At 53.1% G+C, this 12,677-nt stretch overlaps 1 protein-coding gene across 1 annotated transcript in view; it reads right to left on the bottom strand.

Moving 5' to 3' along the window:
- LOC130377007 (supervillin-like) overlaps nt 1-12,677 on the bottom strand; it is a 51,515-nt gene that overhangs the window by 24,581 nt on the left and 14,257 nt on the right. The window contains 10 exon segments of the mRNA XM_056583950.1: nt 458-599; nt 2,812-2,974; nt 4,592-4,778; nt 4,872-5,417; nt 7,329-7,400; nt 8,104-8,488; nt 9,607-9,714; nt 10,330-10,466; nt 11,185-11,249; nt 12,604-12,638. Coding sequence (XP_056439925.1) covers nt 458-599; nt 2,812-2,974; nt 4,592-4,778; nt 4,872-5,417; nt 7,329-7,400; nt 8,104-8,488; nt 9,607-9,714; nt 10,330-10,466; nt 11,185-11,249; nt 12,604-12,638 — 1,840 coding nt within the window.

Below are 12,677 nucleotides of genomic sequence, written 5' to 3'. Positions count from 1 at the left end.
AAACGTTAATGTGTTTACCGTTACGCAGAACTTGTGGCCAGTCGAAGCGCACGCTCACACTCACCCATTCATGCACACCTTCACACACCGACGGTGGCGGTGTCGACCATGCAAGGCAACAGCCAGCTCGTCGCTGCAAACTCCTCGACACTCAAGCGAGGCGGAGCCGGGGATTTTAACCAGCCGCCTTCCGGTTCCCAGCCGGCCGTCTCTACCTCCCGAGCCCCGTTCCGCCCCGTTAGCCTGGTGACGTGACGGCCTGGTCTACTCCTTCACCGGACCCCTCCGAGGCCCCCGTCAGCCCGCCGCTCACACTGCAAGACCTACCGCCCCGACACCGGCTGCAGAACACCGTCTGCTCCTCGGCCCAGACCTCCTTAACGCATAACCGCACGGAGCCTCTGAGGAGCGGGGCGGTGACCTCCAGAGGTGAGAGGTCAGAGGTCACGGGGTTTACCTTCCGGAGGTTCCGCTCCGACTCCCACAGGGGGGCGCTGGTGTCCGCCATCACCGCCGCCGCCGTCGTCACGCCGGCTTCCTGCTTCCTGTTGATGCGGTTCCTCCAGTCCTCCTCGCCGCTCTTCTTCAGCAGCGCCAGGCTGGAGACGCGGAAAACAAAATGGTGGACGTTAGGTTTAAGGTGAATTCATGATCGAGATGGCGCTGGTGGCGAAAGACTAGATTCCATGAGAACCAACCTAAAGCGGTCCCAAGTTGAGGACTGAAACTAACTGTGGTTTTTGGAATCATTTGGTCTAAACTGTTTTATGTTTATATAAATAACATCAAAAGTTACACAATAATTTAAACTGATGTGGTAGATGTTCTTTATCTGAAAATTACCCTAGAAAAAAATAAAATAATAATCTATTCCTTTTATGAAGATCCATGGAGCAAATATTTGAATCTAGCTGGCACATTAAGCAGCAAAGAATTGTACTTGATGAAGAACTTAAACCAATAACCAGATTTTATCCATTTTCTGTCGACTGACTCATTGCTTAATCAACTAGTTGTTGCCTTCCTAAATAAGTCTAATAAGAACCTGTGAGAGGAGCAGGGTTAGTGATGGACCCACCACATCTACCCTGCAGTACCCAGTTAACCAATCACAGCTCCAGCCTGTTGACCTATTAATACTTTGTGCACATCGCCGCTGGAAGACCAACGAGGTCCGTCTGAGGTGCCAGTCACTGTCCCTCGGGACTCTAGATGCATTATAGTCCAGCAGTGTGCGATAGGTGGGTAAATATACACGGTTAGTGCACAAAGTCTGGCACGACAAACAGAGCCATTGTAAGCATGGGGTAGGTCAAAATCTGAAGAATGTCATCCGATGCATAAACTATCCCAAAATGATTGAGATGTAAAGGTATTCAGTGGGAACAAACAGGCTTTTGCACAGAGGCAAAGAGCAACGGGAAGAGAGGTTGGTGTGTTTGCAGTGACCTCTAGCCTCCAGCGGCAGACCTCAGACCAGCCGATGGGTGGATGCAAAGTAAGGAGGTAGCACTGAGTGGAAGAGAAGCTTCATCTATCTGGACACCAGCGTACAGTCTTGAGGGATAGTGCGGTCACAGCAGAACGGGAAACACACTATCGTGGGAAAATTAATCATAATGATAATTTAAAATGATATACAAATGATATAAACCTTGTTGATACTAGTCAATTGAAAAGGCATTTGTATACATTCTTGTCTTCAGCCATCTCCCTTCCTCTGTCTAACTGAAAGGTCATCAAATAGTTTGCTTTTGCGTTGCCACTGGAGCCATGAAGTCTGACACAGGCCAATCGACGGACTTCCTCTGATGTGTGGATTCATTGAACTGCCAGGCAGCCTTGCAGACATGTCCATCTCCCGCATAGTGTATTGCACATGGACTTGGTCTGTCCTGCCATGGCCAATCCTTAACTCTCCACGATGGTCGCTCCCCCTCACCTTTGTGTTAACTGCCCACAATGTGAAAGTGTCCCTCTATGAATCATGCACACCCACTGTCTGAAGATACGTGCTTGGTAGAAACACTGCCTCTATCTTCCCATGATCCTGCTCTCAATTACATCAAATACGTCAAGAAGGGTCCTAAAATAACTGAATCATATTTACTCATCAACTCATCACACACACACACACACACACACACACACACACACACGCACACAACACACACACACACACACACACACAACACACACACACACACACACACACACAACCACACACACACACAACACACACTACACCACACACACACACACACGTAATCCCATTATGTTGTATTATTAAATCAATAACATGGATGGCTTGACATAACAGCAGTTATGTTTTCAGTCCTTTTGATATCAAATCAAATCAAATCTCAGGCCTCAACCATCGATGCGTTAAAATAATTCAAAAAAGGATTTTTAAAAAGGCTGGCGTCATAGTAAATCCATGTCCTGAACACTGTGCTGAATATTACACATGCACCCAGCGAACCGGAAGAGCTAGCTTCAGCAGGCTAGTGTTCCGACTGCATAACGAGCTCTGGAACCGGACACCTAATCAATAGCAGTCAGCGTCGATGGCTCATGCGTTTCCATCGCATTTCCCGATCCAAACACAAACATTTTGAATCAAGTGCTCGTCATAAAAGTTGAGCTCGAGCACTGTGAGCACGTCTTTAAGAACTGCACTTTAGAAGAGCTTTGCCATTTCTGATTCCATCGTAAGACAACACAGGCAGCTTTCACGTCCTAACAGACCTGTACCGACTGGGTCCACAAACACACACACACACACACGCACACACGCACACACGGGCTCACCGGTCCTTGATTGACATCTGTCTGGCGGTCAGCTTCCTGGTGCGGTCGGTCACCAGGTCAGGCTCGTCGAACTGGTAGGTGACTCCGCCCAGGTCCATGGCGAGGTCCCCCCCCGGGGGGCGCTGAGCAGACCGGGGGTCTGGTCTGGAAGACTCTGGGGGCTCTGCAGAGAGAGGGGCACCACAGAGAGAAAGAGAGAGACAGAGACAGAGACAGAGAAAGAGAGAGAGACAGAGAGAGTCAGAGACAGAGAGAGGAGCACCACGGAGAGAGAGAGAGACAGGGACAGAGAACAGAGACAGGACTAAGAGACAGATAACAGAGCAGAGAGACGAGCACCAGGGGAGAGAGAGAGAGAGGAGAGAGAGAGAGAGAGAAAGGGAGAGAGACCGAGAGACCGAGAGAGGGAGAGAAAGATGAATCAATAACCCATCCAGGCAGCAGAGTCCACCAGCCAGTCAATCGACAAGCCACAAAACTGTTGTCATGCGTTTTTTTCATACTCACACAAACACACACACACACACACACGCTGCAAACTCGGCAGTGTGTCGGAGCAGAGTAGCGTGGGAAAGCAGCCAGCGTCGCACCTCACCACGACCCGCCGTACCATCCCACTACCGCACGAACTCTCTCTCGCTCTCCTCTCTCTCTCCTCTCCACACTGGTCGTCTGAGCAACGGTAACCAGAGAGCTGCTGCTAGGACCCTCCCTCCATCAATAACCCCCCCCCCCCCCCCGCCCACAAGCTGTCCCCAAAGAGAACGCGCAGCGCTGGGGTCAGTGGGAGGCAGGGGGGAGGCGCGCCTCTCTGCTCTGATACATCACACCCACGTGTTTGTTTTCCACCCTCGCTGCCGTGTGCGTGTGGGTAGAAGCTACGGCCATGACACGCACAGCTAGGACCCAGTCGCTACGGCAACGACAGAGAGACAGGGAGAGAAAGAGAGACAGAAAGAGAGACAGACTGACTGAGACAGAGAGATGGAGAGAAGGAGAGACAGCAGAGAGAGAGACAGAAACCAGAGACCAGATAGAGACAGACCAGAGACCAGAGAGAGAGAAAGAGAAAAATAGACCGAGACAAAAGTGAGATAAACAGAGGAGACTGAGACAGATCAGAGAGAAACTGAGACTGAGCGAGCGTGCGACCACAACCAGGATGTCATGACATTGTCACAGACAACACAGGAAATGTGGTTTCAGAGAAAACAAGTCAAAGTTTTAAAGTTAAATCAACTGCGATGAGCGGATTTCCCGTATTGATATTGTCTCTACCGAACATTCATAACTGTAACAGCTCAGCCACAGGCAATATTGTGATAGCTTTTGAGATAATGAATGCATAGGACCATGATGGATCGTACAGTTTAACACAAAGCAAGCAAACAAGAGCTCCGTAGGGGATGTGAGGCTGCCGCAAGGAACCACTGAACGGTTTGCCCTGACTCCATCTCAATTCACTATCTGTTGCTCTCTCTGGTGTCCCCATCACTAGTTAGGGCTGGTTAACTGGACTACATACTCGTCATCACGACCATCTCAGAGTACATTTCTCTGCCACATTCGTCTGTTCCAGGGATCAATGCGACACAAAAGTAAAATAAAAGTCCAGTAAATGAGTGAAACTGGGTGACATATGGAGGATATTAGGGTGATGATAGTATTGTGACCTCTTAGAATGCACGTCTCTACGTTCAGTGATGCCCCATCAGGATGGGTGAATGAAACCAGATAAGCAGCAGCAGCAGCAGCATCATGTCCGTGAACAAAGCCTTACCTTCTCCGACAGACCAGCTCCTGTGGGATTCTGGGAAGTGTAGTTCCAGCGGCTCCTTCAGCGCGACGGCGTGCTCCTCCCTCCTCTGGAGCTCCTGGCTCTCTGAGCCCAGCCGCGCCCCCTGCCCCCTCCCCTTCCCCCTGGCCAGCTGCTCCTCCTCCTCCTCGTCTGCCTCCTCCCTCTCTCTGCTCCTCCTCTCCCTAGAGAGCTGCCTCTGCTCCTCCTCCTCCTCCTCCCTCTCTCTGCTCCTCCTCTCCCTCTCCTCCTCCCTCTCTCTGCTCCTCCTCTGCTCCTCCTCCTCCCTGGAGAGCTGCCTCTGCTCCTCCTCCTCCTCCTCCCTCTCTCTGCTCCTCCTCTCCCTCTCCTCCTCCCTCTCTCTGCTCCTCCTCTCCCTCTCCTCCTCCCTCTCTCTGCTCCTCCTCTGCCTCTGCTCCTCCTCCTCTTCCCTCTCTCTGCTCCTCCTCTCCTCCTCCTCCTCCCTCTCTCTGCTCCTCCTCTGTCTCTGCTCCTCCTCCTCTTCCCTCTCTCTGCTCCTCCTCTCCTCCTCCTCCTCCCTCTCTCTACTCCTCCTCTCCCTTGGGGGCTGGGGGAGGGCAGACTGTCGGGGTGCTGCCTCAGGGGACGCCAGCTTCCTCTTCCCCTCCCTAACGGCCACACCCTCCTCCCCCTGGAACACGGGGGCCCGCGACGCCCTCTGGGAGGGGGCGGCGGCGAGCTGGAGGTCACCGGCGTGGTCCGTGGAGACCGTGCCCCCGGTCCTCAGGGTCACGGACTGGGTTGATTTAGAAGAGTGGGGGCCAGCCCTCGTACCAGGGGCATTGTGGAGCTGGAGGGTGGGGAATGAGAGAGAGAGAGAGAGATATGAGAGAGGGATATGAGAGAGGGATATGAGAGAGAGAGAGAGAACGAGAGAACGAGAGAACGAGAGAGAGAGAACGATGAGAGAGAGAGAGAGAACGAAAGAGAGAACGAGAGAGAGAACGAGAGAGAGAGGGAGAACGAGAGAGAGATGAGAGAGAGAGAGAGAACAAGAGAACGAGAGAACGAGAGAGAGAGAGAGAGAGAACGAGAGAGATGAAAGAGAGAGGGATGAGAGAGAGATGAGAGAGAGAGAATGAGAGAGAGAGAACGAGAGAGAGAGAGAACGAGAGAGAGATGAGAGAGAGAGAGAGAACGAGAGAGAGATGAGAGAGCGAGAGCGAGAGCGGCAGAGAAATATAAAGATTAAGAAAGAAAAAGATCAGTGCAGGAGATATTGTGTAGAAACAGACACACACACACACACACACACACACACACACACACACGAGAATCCAGCTGAGTTATCAGTGGCGGAGTGACTCATTTCCTGTGCATCAAAGGGCCGTCTGTCTACGGCAAGCAGCTCAGCGAACACAAAGCCATGCCACGCCCCTCTAATCCCCAAGAGAGACAGTGCTGGGGCCGGCCATCCACATGCAAAACCATTCAAAAGTCCAGACCCAAGTCCAGAGCTGAGACCTGATACCGCCACATCACTCCAGCCCTTGACCTTTACAAGGTGAGTCAGGTAAATCAAAGAGCTCTTCATGTAAAACGCCATGGTTACCATTTTATTGACGCATTTACGTCCTTTAAATCCTCTACAACTGAGGAGAACAGTTAGAGCGTTCAAAGTGTATGGGGCAAATATTTAAAAAGATTCAATATTTATTGTCCACTATAGAATAAAATGCACCCCCAGCCAATCAAACATGTTGGTCCGTCTCTCTTGCTGCTGTCTGGATCCCGATTGAGGAACCTAAAGGAGGGAGAGCAATGAGCCGCTGACAACTGGCCGCTTCTCAGAGCTTGACCACCGGGGCTGAGGAGGTCATTGACTCGTTCTGCTTCTGCCTCCAAACACACGATCCTTTCACTCATCTAGCCGTGCTGGAATACCGCCAGGGGCCCCTGCATCTCACCCAGAGGCCCCTCCACCCTCCATCTCCACCAGGGGCCCCTCCACCCTCCATCTCAGCCAGGGGCCCCTCCATCTCCACCAGGGGCCCCTCCACCCTCCATCTCACCCAGAGGCCCCTCCACCCTCCATCTCAGCCAGGGGCCCCTCCATCTCACCCAGAGGCCCCTCCATCTCCACCAGGGGCCCCTGCATCTCACCCAGAGGCCCCTCCACCCTCCATCTCCACCAGGGGCCCCTGCATCTCAGCCAGAGGCCCCTCCACCCTCCATCTCCACCAGGGGCCCCTCCACCCTCCATCTCAGCCAGGGCCCCTCCATCTCCACCAGGGGCCCCTCCACCCTCCATCTCACCCAGAGGCCCCTCCACCCTCCATCTCACCCAGAGGCCCCTCCACCCTCCATCTCACCCAAGGGCCACACGTACGCCCGACTTCTCAGCGGCATGCGGTGCAATCAAAAAATCGGTCAAGTCAGCCATTGGCCCCTTCATCTCACGTGAGCCGCAACCCGACGACTGCCACACCGGACAGTGACGTCACAGCAACAATGACATCACACTAACTGTAACATCACACCGACGGACAAGAAGCCAGAAGACAGGACAGGACGGGACGGTAGAGTCAGCCTTCGTTCGTGCACGGATGAGCCACAACACGGCGACATCACACTTTAACGGACATGAAGCCAGACCACAGGGCAGAACAGAAGCGCGACAGAAAAACACATCTCAAGACAGCCAGCCCGGACTCTGAGGGGCCCAGCCCAGCAGTGGCGGCCTCGGGCCCCGGGGCCTTACGTGGAAGCCCTCTATGGGGCTGTGGGAGGAGTCAGAGCGCGTCAGCCCGTCGGAGCTCAGGTCTGAGAGGTCCTGGGGTACAAAAACACACACGCTGACACCTTTAAGGCTTCTCTAGGACGAGGACACTGAGGACCTGAGGCTGAGTCGACTGGCGGACATTAGAAGACGTTTCAGGGCTGGTCGGAGGCAGGGGCTTTGTAGAGGGGTTGTCATGAAACGAAAGGAAAAGGTTCTGCCGACTGAATGCCAACATTCATATCAGAAATCATTTTTGTTTTTAATTCCACTTACTTTACTTTAAAATACACTTGCAGTAAGGGACTGCCTGATTACATTGCAGTAAGTGACAGCCTGTTTACAATTCCCAAATCTGTGGCGCTACTTATTTGAATTTAACAACACTTTTAGTAACTGTTGGTTTACAATTGACTAATTAACTGCCTGTTAACAATTCCCAAATCTGTGGTGTTCCTTAAGTTTCATAGTCAACCGACACTGAGTGAGTCAATAAAACTCACTCAAGATCACCTTGTCTAGTATTTGCTTATTCAGTACATCTGGTATGATTGATAGCGTGTCATTCCATTTGATAATGTCATTTAACTTCAATTGGAGTGGATTAAAAATATAATTTTAAAAGTGCGATCTATCGGCGGGTTCACTAACCAATACTTAGTTTCACAGCCCTAAAAATAATTGATAATATAAAATACACACGCAATATATAACAGTGATGGAGCATCATATAGGACGATAGTGAAGCCCCGCCCACCTGCTCCATATCGCCCAGTGTGATTGGCTGGGTCTGGTAGCGGGCGTTTCCGCGGCGCTGGCGGGAGTCCCCCTTGGCGCGGACCACCCGGGGGGGCGGCTGGGCCAGCCGGTTGAACATTGCCATCTTCTCCGCCAGGCTGAGGCTGCACAGGTCCGGCTCCTCCGGCCCTTGGCTCTGGGCGGGCCCGGGGCCCCTGGGGTCCTGGGTGTGGGGCTCCTGGGTGGACGTCGCCCCCTGCTGGTGCTGCTGGGAGGCGCGGGCCTCCTGCGCGTCCTGGGCCAGCCGGGCCTCCTGCGCGTCCTGGTCCAGCCGGGCCTCCTGCGCGTCCTGGGCCAGCCGGGCCTCCCGCACGGCGGAGCTCTGCTGGGACGAGGCCTGCAGGCTGCAGGGAAGACCCGGACCGGAGTGGGGAGACGAGGAGCGGAGGGACAGGCGGTGAGCACGGAGAGAGGGAGGCCGACTGGGCTGGGGGGGCATGCGACGCACAGCCCACTCTGCTGTGGGCGTGGCTACACTCAGCCACACCCACAGAAGAGTGGGCGTGGCTGTGGGTCACATGCTATGCCCACTCTGCTGTGGGCGTGGCTACACTCAGCCAAGGCAGAGTGGGCGTGGCTGTGGGTCACATGCTACACACAACCCATTCTGTTGTGGGCGTGGCTACACTCAACCACGCCCACAGCAGAGTGGGCGTGGCAGTGGGTCACATGCTATACGGAGCCACGCCCTGTCTGCTGGGGCCGTGGCTACACTCAGCCACGCCCACAGCAGAGTGGGCGTGGCAGTGGGTCACATGCTACACAGAGCCACACCCACTCTGATATGGGCGTGGCTACACTCAGCCACACCAACAGCAGAGTGGGCGTGGTTTTGAGTCACATACACAGAGCCACGCCCACTCTGCTGTGGGCGTGGCTGTAGTTGGCATGCAGGGGCCTACAGCAGAGTGGGCGTGGCTGTGGGTCACATGCTACACAGAGCCACGCCCACAGAAGTGTGGGTCTGCATTCTTAAAGGTGACATATAATGCCTCCATGTGTGAGTGTGATTAGCCTTTACAAGCTAGCTGTTTTGAAATTCTGCCTCTTCTGACATCACAAGTGGGCGTGTTGAAGTGCTTGTTACGGCTAATCACACTCACACCTGGTGGTATAATGTGTCACCTTTAAATATAACATCATATATAATAGAACAACAATGTGCATGAGTGAGGGGGCGATGTCACAGCTCCCAGAAGGAGAATCTAACGAAGACGTGCAATGCAAGGCCCACATGACTCACACTAGCGCCTCCACGTCGTGTAGTAACCTTTCCATCCCAGAAGAGGGCGCCAAAGATCAACAACACAGACCGCACCGTGAACAAGACAGCAGACGCCTCTCTAAAAGGCTCACGATGCATTAGTCTCCTGTTAGAAGGCGTTAAAGACACCCAAACACAGGCTGGTCTCCAGGCTACGACTCAGCGTTGGTCGGTCGCCCATGCTCCGAGGCTGGCTACCTGCGAGGGGGGGGCAGAACGCTGTAGACTAGCGTGGGGCTGGGGACGCGCGCCGCCGCCGCCGCACTGCGCACGAGGGCAGACTGGGACTCAGCAGGAGGGGGGGAACTACAGGACAGGGGCGGGCGGGGGGGGGGGGGGACAGGGAGAGAACGATGGAGGTGGAGGTGAGCGGGGGATTTGGAGCAGAGACGCTAGGAGGCAGGAAGGCTCGGGTCAGAAACAGGGCTGGGAGGGGAAGGTTAAACGGAAGCCATGTTGGAAATGTTCCTCTCTTATAGAAGATATGTGGAATCGTGTTTCCCTCACATTATATTCAAGTTTACTCGCCGGAAACTCAGAAGAGGGCATTGAACATCCGTTTGTTACGAACAGACAAAGACTTCACGTGTAGAGACGAAGCACTTTGAATGTTTCACTACAGCTTCTGGATGAGTGAGTGAGTGAGTGAGTGAGTGGAGTGAGTGAGTGAGTGAGTGAGTGAGTGAGTGAGGAGGTAGTGAGTAGGTGGTTGAGAGAGTGGGTGAGAGAGTGAGTGAGTGAGTGAGTGAGTGAGTGAGTGAGTGAGTGAGTGAGTGAGTGAGTGAGTGAGTGAGTGAACGAGTGAGTGAGTGAGTGAGTGGGTGAGTGAGTGAGTGAGTGAGTGAGTGAGTGAGCGAGTGAGTGAGTGAGTGAGTGAGCGAGTGAGTGAGCGAGTGAGTGAGCGAGTGAGCGAGGACCTACGTGGCGGCGATGACCACCTCCTCGGTGGTGACGGGCTGGGTCCTGGAGCGGTCCTGTCCCCTCCGCAGCCTCCGCTCCACCGCCGCGTTGCGGGGCCGGGGCTTGGCCCCCCCGGGGTCCGCGCTCCGCTCCAGCTCCTGCAGGCCGGGCCCAGCGAACACACGGAGGAGCATGACGGACCGACCACAGAGCGGGAAAACAAGAGGAGCCTGGGAGCGTCTGGGACCAGGCAGTGTGGTGCGGTCCAGAGAGCTTTGTTTGGAGTTTCAGGATTTGCATGAGTGGTTATCGAGGGTGGAGTCTGACGGAGAGCTCGTCTACAGGAGTGACACTCCTGAGCTGATCATTTGCATAGAAGGGAGCGAAAACAAATGTCTCTCTGAACAGCGATGGCTGCCCTGTCTGTGCGAGGGTTTCAGCTGGCGTGTTATGTACGAGGGATTTAAATAAAGCGAATCGTCCGTACTCCAGGTCAGGACTCCAGGTTCCAGGTGAGTTCAGACGATTAGGTTTGTTTAGAAGGTATAAAGTTTACGGCCTCACACAGGAAACTACCACTAGGTGTTAGGGAGATCAATATCCGTTCAATAACTGTTTGCAGACCAACGTCTGCAAATGTCAGTAAATACAATAAAATAAAATAAAACAGAATAATTGTACCGTGTGTGTCTGTAATCAGGGTTGAGGGTTTAGGCCTGTTTTAAGTCACATGTCCCTCAGAACAGGACCGGTGAGAGATACCTCACCCAAAAAAGAGAGAGAAAGAGAGAGAAAGAGAGAGAGAGAGAGAGAGAGAGATAGAGAGAGAGAGAGAGAGAGAGAGAAGAGAGAGAGAGAGAGAGAGAGAGACCTTACCCTAAAGAGAGACCGCTTGGCCGCTACACTCAGCTTGGCTCTCTCGTCCAGAGTCTGCTCGTCAGCTGAGGGAGGAGACGGGATGGAGGAGAGGAGACGAGAGGGGAAGGAGAGGCGACGAGAGGGGAAGGAGAAGAGGGGAGGAAGGGGAAGGAGACGAGACGAGAGGGGAAGGAGAGGGGACGAGAGGGGAAGGAGAGGAGACGAGAGGGGAAGGAGAGGCGACGAGAGGGAAAGGAGAGGAGATGAGAGGGGATCGAGAGGAGACGAGAGGGGAAGGAGAGGAGACGAGAGGGGAAGGAGAGGAGACGAGAGGGGAAGGAGAGGAGGAGGAAGGGGAAGGAGAGGAGACGAGAGGGGAAGGAGAGGAGACGAGAGGAGGAGAGGAGGAGGAAGGGAAGGTGACGAGAGGGGAAGGAGAGGAGGGGAGGAAGGGGAAGGAGAGGAGACGAGAGGGGAAGGAGAGGCGACGAGAGGAAGGAGAGGAGACGAGAGGGGAAGGAGAGGAGACGAGAGGGGAAGGAGAGGAGACGAGAGGGGAAGGAGAGGAAGGGGAAGTTGAAAAACAATTCAAACCTGGCACGTTGCACTACAGCAGCGGTCATGTGTGTAACGTAACAGACCTCGCTGGAGATGCTATGTGATGGAATGACAGCGTAACGCATTTTGACCCGTCTCTGATTTAGTGCAGGATGCAAAATTGTACTTCAGCTGCAGTCGCATCAACTCTCGTAGCCACAAACCAAATTAAGTGCATATTTGCATGTCTAATATATCTCAGGAATTGGGTTGGATTTTACAGCTTTTACATTGCATTTAAAGTCACTGAGAGCACCGTGATTAAATACATTGTAAATTCCAGAGCTATTTGAAATTGCAGATGTGTTAATTGATATCCGGACTACTCTTTTTGCCGTGTGGTCTGTTGTGCTTTATGCATGTTGTAAATAATCTAAAATAAACTCTCTGGAAAGCTTGCATATATTGAGACTTAAGATGGAACGCATTCTACCCATGATTACAGACCTTGCCAGACATGTGGACCCAATTCACAGAGAATGAGGACTCACTGCTCGAGTGAATCGGCTGTCATTAGCTTTTACTGAGATGAGGTTAACCTGAGAGCTGTTTAGCCAATAGTCATGGGAAGTGAGCAAAAACAGTTTGGAACTCACGATCTACACAAACCATTTCCATCGCTTTGAATGTCCTTCTAAAAGGCCTTCATAAACCAGTGAACCACTTTCTGAATGATACAGCAAACACGTTTTAGAACTAAGCGACCCTTGGAGCCTGAGAGCTCTACAGAACATGTAGAGGAACACAGAACGAAGGCCTCAGTGCTAGCATCGTCTTCTACCTAACTAACCTGTTCTACTACACAAGAACACAACGCAACTCGTTTGGAGAGCTACTTACCCTCAGCGCTGCTCAGATCAGAGATGACACAGGACCTTCAGACGGAAAGGACAGAACAGAGAGGTTCGTTAGCG

This window comes from Gadus chalcogrammus, chromosome 23 (genome assembly GCF_026213295.1).
Source record: "Gadus chalcogrammus isolate NIFS_2021 chromosome 23, NIFS_Gcha_1.0, whole genome shotgun sequence".
Classification (NCBI taxonomy): Eukaryota; Metazoa; Chordata; class Actinopteri; order Gadiformes; family Gadidae; genus Gadus; species Gadus chalcogrammus.
Note: the sequence above shows the minus strand (reverse complement) of the source record. Positions and strands in the feature narration are given on the sequence as shown.